Consider the following 19,449-nt stretch of genomic DNA (forward strand, 5'->3'; position numbering starts at 1 on the left):
CAAGACCACCAGGTTGTTTTCTGCAAAGCTGTTTGGCCATCATCAATTGGTCTCATCAATGTGGCCCTCTGATATCAGTGGTACCTCTCTGTGAAATACAGGGTCTTCCATTCCGATAGGGCATGCACACACTAAGAATGAAATGTTTGAAATTGCTAAAACTAAGCAAAGCTGACTTATCTCAGTGCAGGGCTAATACACACAAATGGGCAGCAGAAAAACTTACAAATCGCTTTTCAACTAAGCTAGAAAAATCTGAAGCAATTAACATGCTGCAAGACAGTATAAAAAGAGATGCTGATGTTGACACAGTTGAGACAACCAAGAAATGCTCTGTTTACAAATTTGCACATTTTCTACTCAATATATGTTCAAACCTAAGTTTTGATTTTCCAGAGTAGCAACATTAACTGTAGATATGTAGTTCAAATCTTTACACTATCACATCTTAGTGCATCACAACCCTGATACCTCAAGATAATACTTAAAATAAACTGACTTATATGTGGGCTGACTGCCTGCATAACTCATTGTATTCATGCCCACTTGAGGCCTATGGACGTACGTTTCCTGAAATAAAAAGAAATGTTTATTTTATTGCTTAATCGCTTCAATTGTAATTAGGTAATGAACTACACTTTCACTTCAAGGTACTATCTTACTACTTCAATTTTATTATTCTTATTTTAACGTGTATTGCATATCTTCTTTCCGTCTCTGAAGATACTTCTATGGTATTTGAATGAGTTCTTATTTTACATTCAGGACAGACCACGGTGGACCTTTCTACAGGAGACATTCCTGCCCTCTTGTCCCTACTATAAAAGGATTTTTGTGGAACTCATAACACAAGGCCGCATCTACTGAGCTAAATTATCTCTTTTATTAGGAAAGCACCAACACCACATTCTTCAAAATTACTGGAATTTTATTTGCCTCAGGCTTATGACTTGCAACCAAAGACATTGTGCAAAGAAAGCAAAGATTAAGTACACTTTAGGGAAAAGGTGATAATCCACATTGGTAACATAGAAGATCAGTCTGATGAAAGAAGCCATCCATTACACTATATAGATTGCAATATTCAATAGCATGTTTATAACCCAACTTTTTTAATCGAGGAAAAAAAAGTTAAGCAAAGTTTACAGTAGACATAAATTTGATACAATTCAAAAAGCATTTTTCTGAAGATCGTCAAGCGTAAAGTGGAAAAACGTATATATGGGACAAGGTGGATGAAGGCTAACTACTGTACATTTATAAGCTATTAAAGAAAGTTGCATATATATGTACCACAGTGTAAAAAACCAATACAGAACAAATAAAAACTTTTAAAACTGCCTGATTAAAAATAAAATAACCAGTGGCTTTTAATGGCTTCTCCTGGTTATCAATGCTACAAAACTTTTTTTTTATGTCTTTCTGATGCCACTGAAAAACATCCTATCGAATGACAAAACCAGGCACAATCAAATCATTACCGAGTTAAAACCAGTCCATAGAAATATACTATCAAACCACATTTTCCATCAAAAGCTTTTTTTTGTTGCTTTGTTTTAAAATCTTTTGAGGCCCATTTGGTCACAATATTTTACATTTTTTTCCTTTTTTACACCATGATATCATATGTTTGTCTGGCACTATCCTAAAGCTAATTTATAGGGAATGAGAATACAGAAACAACCCAATGTCTATTTGACAAAATGAATTCACTGGGTGTAAAATAGGAGCAGGGAGAAGAGAAGGGGGAGGGGTCAGTTCTGCCAAGAAAATAAACCCTATGGATCACTCATCATCACTTCCGCTTGCTTCCGACTGGTCCTAGAGGTAAGAGACACAAGACAAGTCAGAAATTCTTTGCCAGCTATTCTGTGGAATTTGTTAAAGAAGGAAAAAAAAGAGAAAGTAAAAGGAAGAAAATTGACAAACTGACAAATCAAGGTAGCCTTAAGAAAGTTACTACGTTATCTAATACTTCGCTCTCGTGACATTTCATTTAATTGCTGTAGGCTTCTTTAAAGAAGGGAAGACACAGAGTCAGGAAACACCAGATCTTTCTTTGTATCCAGACATTTAAAAACAAATGAGAAGAGGTCTGTTTTCATTTGCAGCAACAGTAGAAGTATCCCCAATAAAAATAAAAATCAAGCTAAGAGTTTTTCATCTGTGGACAAAAGCAAACAGACCATGAGGTTTAAAGTTTCAATGAAAGTAGGAACAGCTCCAATAAATAAGCTCCAAACTTCTTGGACTTCTTGTCTTTCAGCACTGGGAGCAGATCTCATAAGCACAGCCAGACACCGTTAACACCCCCTCCCAATTTTCTCAAGATGATCAATCCAGATTAAAAATGTGCTTAAGCATGAATAGTTGAGAATTCTGACAGCAAGCAGGACAGGGTAGAGACGCAACCACTGCAACCACTTCCACAGTCTCACGGAACAAAACTTACATTTTCATCTTGATCCTCATCACTATCATCATCACTCACAACAGGCTTGGCTTTTGCTCGGCTTTGCCTCTTCTTGCCTTTTCCTTTCTCCCGAGTTTTTTCATCCTTCTTATTTAGCTTGATTTTGACTTTCACTGATTTTGCTGCAAAAAGTTTAACAGCATACATGAATGTAACTTTCACTTATCAACTTTTAAATGCTGTCTTTGTTTATAAAAATTCACCCCTGGCAGCAGCCTGGAAAGATATTCCCCTCTGCTCTTTATCTGGAGTGTGGAACAAGGAAGCAGAGGTATTTGCTTTTATGTCTCTACTTCTTGATAGTTTTAACAGTAACTTGTATTAAACTACAAAGAATAACTTGAAGTTGACCATGTGCATCTTCTTTTCGCTGTCAAAATGCATGGTGTCTGCAGGGAGTATATGGTCCTGTGAGAAGACACACATCTAAAAATATTTTCTTCCTCGCACAAAGAAATATTTATCCCCTGTACAAACAGACAATTTTTTTATTTTAAACTATAGAAATGCTATGTCACGGTGACTGGCAAATTTTGAACTGACACCTTTCTGAAGAACATGTTGAATTCCCAGTTCCAGAATATCCACTCATTTCCAAATGAACTGCAAAAGTTGTATGCTTTGCACACCTATGTGATGTACTTGGAAGAGTAGCTCAGGGCCAAGTACCACAGTTCCTGTAACCATACTGACGGGGTAGCTGGAGAGTATGGATAGATGTATGGGGTGGCAGAAAGTGGAATGAAGGTATCCCTTCTTTTCCACTGTGTCATGTTTCCAAGTCTGCAGAGACTGAATGAGTGTCACCTCCTGCTTCTGAAACAATCGGAGTTTCACTTAGTCCTTGCCGCACTGAAGAATATTTGCAACATCTTCTGGTTCTTAACCCATTTGATATGTCACACCATGCCCGAAGGCTGACCACCCATAGATAAAGATTGTCTCTAGCCTTTCCAGCCACTTCTATTTACAAATAACATGAACAGGACCAGAAGGGTTTACAAACGCTCATGGCCAGTCACATCTATTTTCACAAAGCACATCTGTGATTCACTTCTGGCTTAGAAATAATTTAGTATACTCTAAGAGGTATAGCCAGAACACACAGCCGAAGGCCTTAAGCTGAATGTTAACACCCACAGCAGCAAACTTAGTAAGTTACTTTCACCAATGTAAAACAGAACCTTATAATCAGTCTCCATGCAGAAACTAAAAAACCTCCCCTTCCATCCCCAGATGTACTTTCTTCTCAGTATTTAGCAGGGGACTCACATTCTGATTCTGATTCTTCTTCTTCCTCATCTTCTTCATCATCATTGCTTTCATCCTCACTTTCTTCTTCTTTGGCAATCTTTTGTCGTGCGCTTTTGAACACAGACTGAAGAACAATGGAATCCTCATAGATCTACAGTATGAATACAAACCTATGTCAGAACTGTAAAGTCAAGCAGTATAAGAACTTCACAGCATAGACCTAAATTTCCAGTGCAAACCCACAGAGTATATGGCCTTTTCAAATACTGAACAACAATGCTTTTTGCATGAATTTTACAAGAAATGCCAACATTAATTTTTCATGCTCTAAATGAAGAAATTTGTCAATAGTGAGCCACAAAAATACAACTCTTAAAATGCATTATATCTAAAATGTTCAGTTAGAGTGTTTTTCTTATTATTTTTATTATCACAGGAACTATTGTATATTTTCATTAGATCATAACAGCCTTGAAAAACTGCCAAAGCAACAAACTTCAGCAGTAAGCAGCTTAATTAAAAAATGGGTTATAGTCTAGCAGTACAGTTGATAATGACAAATGGCTCATGTTGATTATCCTTAGTTTTTTCTAAAATCCAAACTGGCTACAAGGAAAATAAATTATCCCAAGCAGCTCATTCCTTCCCTCCTCTAAGATCTAAAAAGATTGAAAAAAAAATCAGTGCTTGTTCTAAACTTAGCACCTGTTCTCAAACATTCTGTAGCTTGCCAAGTATATTGGGTACATCAGATTTCTCCTTAACTGCAAGCATGAGGGGACTCTCCAGAATGAGAGGACTACATTTGGTTTGTAACACATTTCTCAGATTAACACAGTAAAAATCTTGTTGTCTTGCTGAGTATCTGTCTGGGACTTCATAATCACCTTAACAAACAAACTTGAACATTTAGTTTTGTAAAATGTCAGAAGCCATGCAGTGGACAATTCAGCACTAGTCAATTAAGAATAGTTAATAGAAGGATAGAGAGTCATAGATTGTATTTGGTTTTATGATCATTATCACTTGAACTACTTTGTCTGTCATACTTTGGCTTTGGCTACATTTGGCTAAATTACAGGCCTTCCCGTATAAAGGGACACCAGGTATTTGCGAGAAAGCGAATGTAAGGATTTTTGGCTGCCATTATACTATGAACAATATAATTATATTATAATATTATTATAATTATTAGATACATATAATTATGACCAACGACAAAACTCATGACAAATCTTATGTTTCAATAGTTTTAACCCCTTACATGTCTGTGTTTCATTTGACCATCACAACATGAAAAACTTTTCAAATTGCTGAGGTTGCGTTGAGGACAAAAGCCTCGAACCACAAAGTCTGTCTCTCCCTGGAAACCCCTCATAAAAAAAAAACCCTGGACAGGCTGGATCGATGGGCCAAGGCCAATGGTATGAGGTTCAACAAGGCCAAGTGCTGGGTCCTGCACTTTGGTCACAACAACCCCATGCAGTGCTACAGGCCTGGGGAAGAGTGTCTGGAGAGCTGCCCAGCAGAAAAGGACCTGGAGGTGTTGGTTGACAGACGTCTGAATATGAGCCAGCAGTGTGCCCAGGTGGCCAAGAAGGCCAACAGCATCCTAGCCTGTAGCAGGAATAGTGTGGCCAGCAGGAGCAGGGAAGTGATCGTCCCTCTGCACTCGGCACTGGTGAGGTCCCACCTCGAATACTGTGTCCAGTTTTGGGCCCTTCACCACATAAAAGGCATTGAGGTGCTGGAGTGGGTCCAGAGAAGGGCAACAAAGCTGGTGAGAGATCTGGAGAATAAGTCTTACGAGGAATGGCTGCTGGAACTGGGCTTGTTCAGCCTGGAGAAAAGGAGGCTGAGGGGAGACCTTATGGCTCTCTACAACTACCTGAAAGGAGGTTGTAGTGAGGTGGGGGTCAGTCTCTTCTCCCAAGTAACAGGTGATAGGACAAGATGAAACAGCCTCAAGTTGTGCCAGGGGAGATCTTGGCTGGATGTTAGGAAAAATTTTTACACCGAAAGGGTTATTAAGCATTGGAACAGGTTGCCCAGGTTGAGTCACCATCCCTGGAGCTATTTAAAAGACCGGTAGACATCGTGCTTAGAGATATAGTTTACATTAGTGATGGTTTTTGTCAGAGTTAGGCTGACAGTTGGACTAGATGATCTGAAACGTCCCTTCCAACCTAGGCAATTCTATGATTCACAAGGTTCCTGCTTAGATGGAACTGCTGTGCTCCAAGGAAAAGCAGCATGCATGTATGATGCAGAACAACAGAACACACACGTAGAATTTCACTTGAAGCCACTGTGTACTTAAACAACTGCCTGAATTAGTCTTTTGGTTTTGGGTGCGCACCTAAATTATCTAGTTTACTGAAGTGAACTGGTATGTCAGAGCAAAGCTGGACCCAAACTATTACAAAGAACATGAGGCAGCCTTAAAAACTGGTGGACTGCTGTTATCATTAGATATTTGTAGATGTTTTACTGCTATGTGACTAAGCAGTAAACTGGCAATTTACATTTGGACACGTAGCAAAATTTTGTCCCACGCTTCCTATAGTCATTGATTTCACATCAAAATATTGTTCAGCTGATTTATTTATAGGTTGTTTCCATATAACTGAAGACAGTAAAAACACCGAATGAACATATTACAGAAAACATTTTCTGTCTCTAGATAGCAAAAATATAATCACAAAATGATAAGCTGTATTCAACAATCCTTCATAATTAACTGCATGCTTATTTTAATTTTTAGTTCTCAAATCTTAATATAAACTCCCCAGTTTAGCTAAGGGTCATCAGGAACGTTTAGGAATTTGAAGGATGCATTAGCATTGGCAGCATCAGCCTTCAAGCTTACTTTTACTTAGGTTTAACATCTTTTTTTTTCTCTTGCGCATTATAGGAGTTGTCTGGCTTCATGTTCTCTGTTTCAATTTAATGTTGCGTTTGCATCACACTATTTGGACCTCATCTATAAAAACAATCACCCAGGACTATGTTTCACTGTGTTGTGAAACAACTTTCTTACCTGTCTTCCAGATTTTGTAGTCTCTCCTTTTGTGTCAGTGTCCTGTTCTGAATTCACAGCACTGAGCACATGCATGTGTGTGAAACATCTGTTTGAGATGAGAGATCTTTGCCTTCTAAACCTCTGAGACTCATCTGGGATTTATTATTACTGCCTCTTAAAACAGACACTGATCTTTCAACATTAAAAAATAAAAACTAAAAAAACCCCAAGGGTTCAGAGAGTATAAAGCTTCATACACAAAGCTTTACTGCTGGACAAACCCTGAATTTGTATCTTCCATTAGCAGAACTGAAGAGTTCACTACAAGGTATTTCGTCATCATCCTGTCCTAAGCTGTACTGTTACATCTGCTCCTTCTGTCATCCGCTGTGGTAAACCCAAGATGATGTATCACTCTACACGCACTGCTTTTTACCATACGTTCAAATAGTCTTACAGCAGCTCTAAACCACACTCAGATCAGAAAAAGCTGATCTCAGAATTAGAGTCAAAACCAATTTCTGTGCATGCACACACTGCAGCTGTGTCCAGTGAATTCTGGATGTTTCTAAGAATCTGGCCATTTTTCTCTATTCAAAGTAAGAATTAAAGCACAGGGTTTATATACATAATATAATAATCCACAAGCACTGACAACATTAGGTAGGAGAAACTTTTATGTTTAGCACAAAGTGCTTCATTCAGACCTGTGATCCCTCCAGATTGAATGTCTGAGCGTTGTGACACAGCAACATGACATCTTTCTCCAAGTCTCCAAGGCTCCGATACTTATGGTTGCGAATTCTTTCCTGTTGCATTTGTTGAGGAAATGAAGAGACGTATGGATGGACAGTGGTACAGAAAGAAAAACAGCAGACAGGACACAGAATTAACATTTGATTTCAACACATTAAAAGCTTTCTCTTTAGAAAGCTACAGAAATGGAGCTCTTTTGGTAAAGGAGTTCCAGTTTCTTCTTTCTAGCACAGAAACAAAATAAGCTATGACATAAATGAAAGTCATAGTTATGACATCACCTAATGTGCAACAAAAAGCCTAAACCCCATTCGCCAAACCATGTTTGGATCTGACCTCATTGTTCCGAGATGTGATGCTTGTTTAGGGATGACACATTCCCCTAGAACCATTAAACCTTCACAAATGCTGTGTTTTTACCAAAGATGTGCTTACAGATTCACAATACAGTATTTGCAAAAAAGACACTGAGATGTCATCTCTGAAAGTGTTGTTCATGTCACACTGCTACATTTTGATTTGACTTTGCAATTACAGTGTTATACTGCAATACACACTAAACAAAATTCCTAACAAGGTGTGTAACCATGTTTAAAACCTAAGCCATAAATACAGGTACATGCAATATTCATGCTGTTGTCATTTTAAAGAAAAATTCACGCTCACCCTTCTGTATAACAAAAAGAAATGGAAGAATCTCCACTTCCAAAAAATATTCTTACCTTTATCTTTTTGAAGTCCACCGGTTTTCTAATCAATTCATAATACTCTGGTAATTCTTTTCTAGATGGGAGCTGAATGAAGACTTCACTTAGCTGCCGCCCTGAACTGTTGAGAAAAACAAACCCGCAATGCAAAGAATTACTACAACTTTCTCACAAAGAACCCCCCACAGGTATAAGCTCTAATCATAAGGAAAAATAGTAACAAAAAAATCACAAGTTTTTCTTTCAGAGAATTAGAAATTGAAAGCTGCTCTGATTTTTTAATTTAGTACAGATAATTAATTTACAATTGAAAACATATCCTTTGCACTGTTGTCCTAACATACTGCCATTATTATAGGACCATATGTGTTGGAGGTTTTATAGAAGCAGGATCAGGATTTCAATCTGAATTCGACAGCGGTTTGTCTAGTACAGTCTTATACTCTTCTCAGTTTTATTTCGCAATTTTTAGCAAGTGTCCCTCCTGTCACTGTAAGTTTATCTTCTTCTTTGTCATTTTACAGTTGTTTTGTACCTCCTTGTCATAGCAAACCATTTCTTCATACTGATTTCCATTATATCAGATCCTGATTGCTATCAGACTAAGTAGATAATACAACGACAAAGATTATTAACTTCCATTAATGACTGTTAGGTTTCTGGGAAGATCACTGTAACTGTATTGAAAATCAGTACTGACATTTGTACTTCTTCAGTCATCTAAAATAACATGATGGGTTATCTAAAAACCTTTCACACTCTATGAACATTGCTTATCACTTACAGGTGTTCACAATTTCTAAGATTTCCAGATTTCCCATTGTTCATCCTTTATTAATAGCTATTTTAACACTTAAAAATTGAGGGGCTTTTTTAATCTTATTTGTGGCTTCCCAAGTAATACATGGCTGTAAGTCACCTGGAGAGAAAATCTGCTGATGGCACTTAGGGACTAGTCTTTTTTTTTTTTTTCCCCGCTCTGTGTGTGTCATTTTTCTCACAGACAAAGTAGCAGAAAAAAGCTCTGCTGACAGGACTATCATTCACTGCACATATTATTCACAAGCATTTCCCAGCCCACATGCACATGCCTCCTTCTCTCAGAGCTACTCCAAAAAGACCCTCATTTGCACCTTCAGGGGTACCAAAATTTCACAGGAGCTGGGCAAGAAGGCTGCCAAGTCCCAGTCTCGACTCTTGCAGTCACCCTCCACAATGGTATGGGATCTTATCAGACACATTAAACTAATACTGAATCCAAGGTTAAATGAGGCAATTCTGCCATTGAGCATAAGGATGACAAAAAGCACAAAACAGCTCTGCCCTCTATGAAAGTCATGAATGCTTACTATATCTTAGACATTTCTTAATGCCTGAAATAGTATCAGAATTTGAGGAGCTACTGTTTTTCTTATGGACCTGGTAGATCAATGAACTAGTAGGTATAAACAGATTTTCCTCACTTCCTAAGTAGCTGTTGCTCACCTAATCCAAGATTTGTTATTCTCTGTTTAGCCCTGGGACACTGCTGCTCCTTATACACCTTGCATCAGAGAAGACAATAATGTAAATGTTCTAATCACAGCTTGCTAATCAGCGTTGTTCAACCAATACCATGGGCGCCAACTGGCAGCTAGAGCATTTTTCCATCCAATGCAAACCTAGAAACCTAAAGCCTGTCTCATCTGACAACTTTTGTCTGACTTGCAGCCACAGAAGCTGTTCCCCTTGCCTGCTCAGCTTAACTGCCGGGCTGCCTCCTGCATTACAGCAAGATTATGGCACGTGCATGAACACCCTTCTGGGTGCTGCTGCTGCACGGTGAGACAAGGTGGCACACCGTGCATCCCTGTCAGGGAAGGTGAGAGTGAAGTCTATCCACCCCATACATTTCTGTCAGGATAAACAACCCAACAGACCAGCTGCACCTCACGCTCCAGGACACTACTAGCCATTTCAACCAACGGATCTAATTTATTTGGGAAGCACCCTGTTAGTGAAATAGAAGAAATCATAAAATTACCAGATAATCGTTACCCCAAGTCTTACTGTTTCTCTCCTGACAGCAAATAATTGTGAAACTCAGGCCACGGTACCTCCCATCTCCTTTGGTACTGATTCACACCAAAGAGACAAATTCATTACTTTCACAGTTCCCCTGTTAAAACAGGAGGTGTTTATACTATGCATTTAAAGGCACCAATCTTGTTAATGATCTATGTGAGTGACTATGTCATGCCACGTGACAGAACTTGTCTTCATGTCACACTGCCCTCTCAAAGAGAAACTGGAAGCAATACAAGGAAAAGCAATGCATTAAGTACACACTACACAACTGACTAAATTAACAAGTGTTTCTACTTCTTTGCAAATTGAGGACTGTATTTATTTTTTTTTGTTAATAAAGAAAAGTGTTGAGCACTCACAGCTGCAACTGAGATCAATGAAATTTGTTCTGAGCCTACAGAACACTAAGTACTCTGAGAAATCACATCTCTGGTGCCCAAATGGTGTCTTAAAATTTACGTCTCTATCCTCATTTGTAAAAAGAGAATAAAATGTTGTGAAAAAAGTTCTGTATCTGCAAAACATTCAGACTCCTTATGAGCATTATAAAGAAGCCCAGGGGGAATTCACCATTCATTAACTGATCAATGCCCACTTTGCATATGCAATGCACTGGTCCAGTGGAAAAGCAAAGTAAAGCAAAGCACTACATAGCATACCATAATGTACCTTCCTGGAGGAATCACATTAGGTTTCCACCTTTTTTCTCTTACATTCCATTTTCCTATGTCCTTGACTTTACAATAACTTAGTAGTTATTTGAATAAATCTGTGCAATATACTGACATATGATATAGATGTAAGCCAATCCTTTAAAAAGTGTGAAAAGTGGCTTTCAAAACTTTGTGCATTATGAATGTGGATTTGCTACACAGAAGGACTGAGTCATCATTGCTGTGTTTTAAACTTCAGCAGCTTTCTTTTAACAGAAATATCTATTTGAGAAAAAATACTAAACCAGTGATGCTGGTGTTGCTTCAATGTCTTAACAACAAATAGAATGATTAAGTATAAAGGAAACAACTACTAATAAACTATTTTTGATCACATTTTAAAACATGTTTAGCATATTTGTCCAATTTAAAAAGTTCCTGATTATTATAGAGGTTTTTATCTCATGACTATATAATTTTTTTCCCTTTTAACATACACACACACCCCTTCGTATATTGTATTTTATATTAAAAATATGACAGTAGTAAATTATTAAACAGCAATATCCTATTTTCAAGACATAAATCTAGCCAACTGTGATTTGTTCACACATTCTATTAAACTAAGAATGCCACAGAAAACCTTCAAGCTTTTGCTTGATATAATTAATTACTGAGAATCATTTAAGGCCGTGAAAGAAAAAGCATTAAGGGCATGAAATATGCAACAGACAGAAGACTAGTGCCTGATTTTGTCTACTCAGATCAATAACAACTTATTCTGTTCTATCCTTTTTATAGAACCTCCTCTCACAAAGAAATGTTATCTTCTGCTCCCTTTGTATATGTGCATCTATACTGTAAATTAATGTCGTCTTTTCTTACATAATCTCAAATGGCTGTGTTGTGGATACAACAGGAGAAAATTAGTAATTAGTAACGCAATTCTGATTTTAATCCCTGTCCCCAGTTTTATAATTAGAAAATAATAACCACAACAACTACCACATAAAAATCATGCGCAGTAAAAATCACTTCTGGTTGCCTAGCAACTAGCAGGATACATGCTGAAGGGAAGAAAGACCAGAATAAATTAAAAGACCTGACTGCGAAACAACTGTGAGTGACAGTTCACTGCTGCTGCATCAGCTCAACATGCTAGTCCTGTGCACGCTCACAGGACTAATATATAGTCTCGCACGCTGTGCGAGTTAAAAATCCTTAAGAAATACTGCTCATTTTAAAAATATTTTTGCTTAGAAGAATATTTGTGCTCAATATATCTATATCTGGTTTTCTCTCATTTTTGTCAAACTGCTTATAAGGTACATAGAAGCATATATTTCCACCCATTTAGTCAGTATTATCTGGAATTAAATGCAGGAACAATTAGGCCTCACTTGTACAAGGCTGCTTTTGTCTTTGTTTTTGCCGGCAGTATGTGGCCAGACACAAGCTGCCACTGACCTGTCAAAAGTATTACTATGATCAACACCCTTTCTCCTTTGGAATCAAAAGGAGAGACAACTACGAAGCTGAAACTGCAAGACGTTCTTGTATTTCTGGCAAATTTCAGACTTTTAACAAAACACTGCAATTCTATTTAGAGTAGGTAAAATGAAGAGTCCTGCATGCTTGCCCTAGTCATAGCGGTCACAACCAGAACCGCGGCATGCAAATTACAACTGCTAATCAAATGCAACTCAAATTACAACTCCTAATCAAATGCAACTCACAAGGACGCCTTTAAAAAAGAGCGTGTGTGTGGGAGGAGAATTAGAAGAGCTTACATAGCGAGGTGGTTCCTCTGTATTTCATGACTTCCAACAGTAACCGAGCTATGTAGGGAGATGATTCATTTTCATTAAATGTATTTAACGGTTTTTCCTTTTTGGAACTACCTGCAGTAATACATGGTGGATCTGTCCCCATCATTGAAATGGAAGTGGGTAAAAATACTTAAAAATATAATTCCTGGTTTTGACACATGGCTATGTGCTCCATAACTTTGGCTTGGCTATAAATAAGAATTATTTGCTTTGCATGTTTGAATACTCAAGAGTACCAGTTGGCATAATTAATTACTAGTTAGATTAGTAATGGCTAACTACATTACTCACCATTTTACAACAGTTAAACACTGACAACCTCAGAAAACAGCTGGTAGTAGTCTGAATAAAATCCATTTCACATAGAGAAAATTACTCTCTCCCTGAGCTATGTCCTGTCAAAAGCAGAATACTATGGGCACGAATTTAAAAATTTTGTCTTTAATGATGCAGTGATCAAAATGCTAAGCACCACAGACAGGGGAAGTCTCTTGCCAAGCAGGAAATGTGGACAGGGTACAACAACCCCATCCTCCAATTTCCTTACCAGCTTCATTAAAATGTGGTCAACAGGCCCCTGCTATGTTGAGGAGGCTTTATGAAGTTAACTGGTTCACCATGCACTTGAAGCCTCATGAGCAGAGCAGAGAGCAGGCAGATCACAAATGAAAATCCCTGTATGCAATAGAGTTATCAGCATCCTGGGACTCTTGAAGTCAGCTGTTGCTATGTAAACAAAGCTAATGCAAACTAGCAGTAGCATCAAACTGGAGCCTAGACAGGAAACATCAAACTGTGATGCAAGGCAGAAGAGGACAGTGGATCTGTAGGGAAGCTGAAGGATTGCAAGGTATGAAGTATGATCCTTTTTCTCCACATAATTTTATCAGGAAAGGGAGGTTATACTTACAGCTTGTCTTCCTCTGAAATAAAAAATAAAGGAAAACCATCAAAAGAGGAAAAAGATAGTTTGGGGGACTGCAAAAACCAGCTGTTAGGGCTCAAATTTGGCATACAAATTCCTTACTCTGAAAAGAACAGTAAAACTGTCCCTGCTTTGAAAAGGCTAAAGCATACAAACTAATTTTGCTTTCTGAAAACATAAGATACGTATTACACATATGATTCTATGGCTATCCTCTTCTATGGGCGTTCTAAACTTTAGATGGAAGGAAAGACAGGTTAAAAGCATCAGAACTGGAAAAAAGTGTGACAAAAATGCTGGACTGATGTATTTCAACTTCCTCTTTTCTAAACAGGTGTTTTACACTGCAAGATTAGAACAACGTAAAAGGCTGCAAAGGCACCTAAATCTTAAGTTTAAGAAATAATTTCAACAAAATCCCAGACTAAAGTGTATTTTTGTAAATGGAGTCTGCAAAGATGATGCATATACTTTACACTGGAGGATCACGATCAAGTGTTTAACTGGAAAGGCGTTTCCAGGTCCTTGAATCTAGGGCCTTGGTTTTGTAATCATATAAACGTTTTTTAATCAAGGAAAAAAGCCCAAGTCTATCTAGGTATTTCTGCCCCACTATTCCGTATGGAAAGGTTCCAGAACTTGTTAGTATTAATGACTTGAATGCATCCATGAAGGTTTACACTTATATAACCTTGTGATCACCGTCCTGTATTTTACATATTTCTACACTCTCCCTGTGTTTATGCTTCCCTTCTTTCCCAAATGAACTTACTGAGAGCAATCATCTTCTCTCAGATTGTGCTGTGTTTGGATAAATAAACCAACCTGTTTCCTCTCGCAAGACTCTCCCATGCTACTTATCATTGAAATAATTATTTACACTTGTCTCAGTGTAAACTAATCTTTCTTGAATGGAAAAGTATTCAAGTACTACATACAGCAACTCTAAAGCATTAATGGTGTCACATATAATGACATACACATATAATGAGTATTTCCTCATCCACACAGTCAATAGTGTCAGTATCAGGCTCCTATTTGCTTATGGCTGGACAATACTGATGGCTCGTAGCTAGCTTTGATCAACAATTTCTGTGCCCAGGTCATTTTTTTCTGTCAGTTCCACATGGTGACCTTCCAACTCAAAGAAAAGTTTCCTATTTTTAGTCTGTAAGCAGCTTATAATGCACTCTGAGGTACTATACTTCATGTCAGTTCTTTTACTCTAGACTTAACTGTGTTCAGTCCTCCATAAATACCATCCCAACACTAGTATCTTTGCTAGGACATTTAAAAATATATATCATTAATACGTTATGATCTGTGCCAACACCAATTCTTCTAGAACTTTCATGGTATCTTCTTTCCAGGTTAATAGTTCCTATTTTAATAGTTGCCTCAGTTACATCCTTTTCCTGTTTTCACTCATGATTAGAGAGCTTACTTGTTAGATCTCCTCTTTCTTTCATATTAGCTTATAATTTTCCTGTGGTATCCTAATAAATGCTTTACCAAAATCATAGAATGGTTTGCATTGGAAAGGACCTTTGAAGGTAATCTAACGCAAGTTCCCTGCCGTGGGTGGGCAGGGACATCATCCACTAGATCAGGTGACTAGAAGTCACAGGACTCTGACTATCTTTTCTATGTTTTGCTTCGTTACAGATTTATTCTCCATTCTAAAACACTACAGATGAAACCTACACCAACTCAGCTTCACCTATGACAACAAAGCAGTGTAGAAGAGAAAAAAAGGCTCGGCATCTGTAGTACTGCTCTGTATCTATGGTACTTCTCTGGCAACATGGTAGATGGTTTGATACTTAAAGCTGAGTAGTAAGAGCACAGGTGCAGTTTAAAAAGGTAGCAATGACTTCAACAAGCATTTTTACTTCTTAACGATTTGGAGCACTTACCCCACAGTTCTTCAAATCAAGGTAAGACTATTTCTTTCAAGATTAATAAAGATATGATAAAGAAATGCCTATCAACATGAAGAAAAGCTTAAAGCACATCACCCAATACTGGAATCCAAAGCAGAGCGGCCTGTCAGAAGCAGGTATTGTCAACCTGACAAGGACCTCAACAGCTCTCGCACCAAAGGAGTCCAAACAGTCTGAGCTGAACATTTTCACAGTGCCTCACATCTCTGTCCTTTTGCTCCTTTTTTACTATTTCTTTTATGACACGGAAACACCCCAAGTACCAGAATTCCAGGAAACTAATGCAGTTAGGCTGCCAGTCAAGTCAAATCTCAGCATGAACACTGAAGTTTTCCCTCCTTCAGAGTGTTCCTAGTTCTCTAGGAAGATCCAAAGAAACTCAGCTTGTAGCTATAAATTGCTCTGTAAGAACTATTAAACTTTTCATTATTGGAATGTTTCATTAAAATCAGTATGATGTTGGCATGTGGGGTGGGAATAAAAGGAAATACGTGAGTTGCTATACAGGACTGCATAAAAGAGGAAAACCTCAAGAAAAAGCTTGAATTTGCACTGAGGATATGACAGAGATAAACAGTAATTTGACCTCAATGCTAACTTTCACTGTCTTGCATGGACTTCTTTAACTGGGGTTTGCAAGTAGCTGGGTATCTACCTCTGAATTTCCTTTTCAAAGAATCGCATGCTGCATTTCTCTACACTGAACACTTATCTGAAATGTTGATAATTTGTCTGTTTAATATTGTTTTGACCTTTATATAATAATTGTGTGGCTCAAACTTCAGTTTACTAGAGCTTATGGCCTCCTTTATTGTAGCCTCTAGTATTGCTAGACATAGGCAACCCAGCCTATCGTGTTGGATGCTTTTTAAATAAGGGAGGAAAGGATTGTACTTGTCCCCAAACACCTGCAACAGAAGTCAAATAGAAGACAGTTAAGGAAGTATCCGGGGACTCCTTCCCTGCATCAACATTATACAGAATCGCCACACAAAAGCAGCCAACTGGTATTCCAGATTGTTGTGGGCACCATGGAAAAATTTGTTTTTAAAGAGAAAAATTGTAACAAGAACAGAGAAGCGGTACTGTATTTACAAGGAGCTCTTCTCAAAAGCAAGGGGAAACATGAGATAAACAGACATTTATTAGTTTAGCAACATATTATCTTGATTTTTTTGCCTTCTGGCTTATTAACTGCAACAAAACTTACTGAAGATTGTAGAATTGGTTTTGACAAAGTAACTCAGGCCAAAGTCAGTAAGATTTTGAATGGGTGTCACCTGACCACCTTTTGGGACACAATCAGCTCCCTGTGGTCTGGATCAGCCCTCTGGACTTTAATAAAGTAGAGACGAGAACTCTATTATCACTGAAAATTTAAGCTAAAGACAAAGATGATTTCAAGCATTCAAATACTAAACACATGAAAAACCTTTTTTTTTCCCCAGATGAAGCTCATGGCCTACTTTTCTTCCAATTAACCTGTCCCTCTATACTTGTCCCAATTGCCTTCACACACACAAAAGCCCAGAGCAGAACAAACATGAACCTCCAACAAAGCTGAAGCGTTCCAATGCCTAAAACTCACTTAATTCTAAAGATGCAAATCCTGAAAATGTTTATTGAACTCCAGAACAACCTTAACACCAAAAACTTTAAGATATTAAAGTTTTCTGATGCATAAATTTACAATTCTGTATTGTCCCGGTATGTACAGCGGTTTGATGCTACCTCTCAAAAAATTCAGAATACAGGAAACGGGAACTCTTCTGCATATTTCATCGTACTGAAAAGCTCAGTTTAACAGACATTTTCAATTCCTAACAGAATAGAGCTCTGTACGCTTTTTAAAGCAGGAACCAATTCTGTCTTCCATAAATGTGGGCTCCTGGGAGAGAAATAGTATGCCCTGTCACTACAAAATAGCACAGTGGTTAACTTGTTTGACAGAGATCAGATATGAACTTCCTGGGGCATAAGCAATAGGCAAAAATCTTTAACTTCCCCAGTAACTATCAGTTACTATCAGTAGCTATCAGTAGCTATCCCCTGCTGGAGGCCAGCTGAAGTAACTCTCTTGCTATTTTAAAAATGAGAAGCAGGCATCTTGATCAGAAGTGCCTGCCTTCAGGAGAAGGCTCAAGGCCAGGGATCCAAAACGAAGGGATGCTTCCTTGCAGCCCTGACTGGAATACCTGAACTTTAAACACTTCTCCCTTCTCAGCTATTCTGTTAGTCGAGAGCCACAGCAAGCTGAATACACTGTTTGTAGGCAGCTTCCTGCTCATCAAGTTCATTGCTGTGAATATCCTGTTCCGATGCAAAAAACTTTTCGATGTATGCTAGAGAGAGCCCACAGATCACAGAATGCTAAATTTCAACAGTTACGTGCCAAAAAAGTCAGGCATCCTGTCTCTGTGTGCTTCACCAGATACTGCACAAGTAAACCTTGTACAGGCAGATCTAGAACAGTGCCTGACAAAAAAGAAGTACAACTTGCCATTTGAAGTCACGGACTGAAAGTTGCTTACATGCAAAAATGATATTGTTACACTTGTGCAGGTCACCTAATAAAAATACTTCTTGATTTTCTCTGAATGCATTTAATATTAATTTAGCTTAAAATTGCTCCTTATATGATTTAAGTAATTAAATGTACAGCAAAGAAGGGATAAATACACAAGAAGGCTTTACTGATTTTTGGCAAATAGGAGTTGAGTTAAAAAATACAACTTTCTCAAAAAAGTCTGATTCAAAGATGCTACTAACTAATTCTCAATTTCTTCCTCATGAAGCACAGATGATTTTCAGTTTGAAAATGTGCAAAACAGAAGTCTTCAAATGACATCTCAGTTTAGAAGTGCTATTTTTTCCTAAGGTCCAGCTATTTAGGATTTTGTTATACTGAAAATAGGGATTTCTTGACAAATAGGCCTCCATCTCACCTATGGACAACATATTATGCTCTGCATTTCTACAGTTTTTCCTTTGGCAGCTCAGATGCTTATGATATGAGCCCTACATTTTTTGGGCAGTCTTTCAGGTTATGGTGAGACCCATCTTAACCTGCCTTAATAAATCTGTAGCCATGTATTTGAAAAGATTAATCTTAACATATGCTGCATCACTAAACTGAAGAAAAATCCCACTCAAACTAAATGTTCTTAAGTACACCTCCTCAGTGGAATGACTTAATTTCTAAACAGGAGCTCTATGCCTTCTTTTTGTATTTGTGTTTCAACAACTTCCTATCAGTTGGGTCTTTAAAAAATCCTCTACAAAGAGTGAGACTTACAGGATCAGGCCCTAAGTGAATTACTTTTCAGACTGCTATGTCAGCAAATCCTTCTGAAGACTGAAAACAAAAATGAAGCCATTAAAAAACACAGAGAGATCTCAACAGAGAGGGAAAAAGCACATGCAAGAGAGAGAGGGCCTCCAAGCTCACCTATCCTTGTAGTTTATCACAGTGTCAATGATAGCATTCATTTGTTTTGTCAGTTTGGGTGGGTTGGGTGACAACTTCTCTGCAGGAGGTCTGCCTCTTCTTTTCTTTGCTTTCTCTACATCCTCCTTCCCAGAATCTTTATCCACATTTCTTCGTCTCTTCCGTTTTTTAAGCCGGACTTCCTCTTCCATTTCTTCCAAATTGCCGTCTTCAATTGCCTGACAACCATAGATTCAAGAAGTATGATTTTTAAACAAAAGAGATATTGCAAAGGGAAATAACAGATTGCATTTAAAAAAAAATGCAGCCCCACAGGATGCAGACAATTCAGCTCAAAATGTTCAGCTTATTTATAAACAAGAGTACAACAAG

At 37.9% G+C, this 19,449-nt stretch overlaps 1 protein-coding gene across 7 annotated transcripts in view; it reads right to left on the reverse strand.

Moving 5' to 3' along the window:
- Positions 1-907: 907 nt before the first annotated feature.
- SMARCA2 (SWI/SNF related, matrix associated, actin dependent regulator of chromatin, subfamily a, member 2) overlaps positions 908-19,449 on the reverse strand; it is a 119,121-nt gene continuing 100,579 nt past the window's right edge. For 6 of the 7 annotated variants that reach the window (XM_054186642.1, XM_054186644.1, XM_054186643.1 and 3 more), the window contains 6 exons: positions 19,078-19,295; positions 8,228-8,333; positions 7,457-7,558; positions 3,746-3,878; positions 2,453-2,595; positions 908-1,821 (listed from right to left, as the gene is read on the reverse strand). In XM_054186642.1, the coding sequence (XP_054042617.1) occupies positions 1,786-1,821; positions 2,453-2,595; positions 3,746-3,878; positions 7,457-7,558; positions 8,228-8,333; positions 19,078-19,295 (738 nt within the window). In that variant the 3' untranslated portion in view covers positions 908-1,785. Of the gene's footprint in view, positions 2,596-3,745; positions 3,879-7,456; positions 7,559-8,227; positions 8,334-19,077; positions 19,296-19,449 lie in introns of all 7 variants that reach the window. The other variant, XM_054186646.1, reaches the window with a different exon arrangement.

This window comes from Rissa tridactyla, chromosome Z (genome assembly GCF_028500815.1).
Source record: "Rissa tridactyla isolate bRisTri1 chromosome Z, bRisTri1.patW.cur.20221130, whole genome shotgun sequence".
In the NCBI taxonomy this organism is placed as follows: Eukaryota; Metazoa; Chordata; class Aves; order Charadriiformes; family Laridae; genus Rissa; species Rissa tridactyla.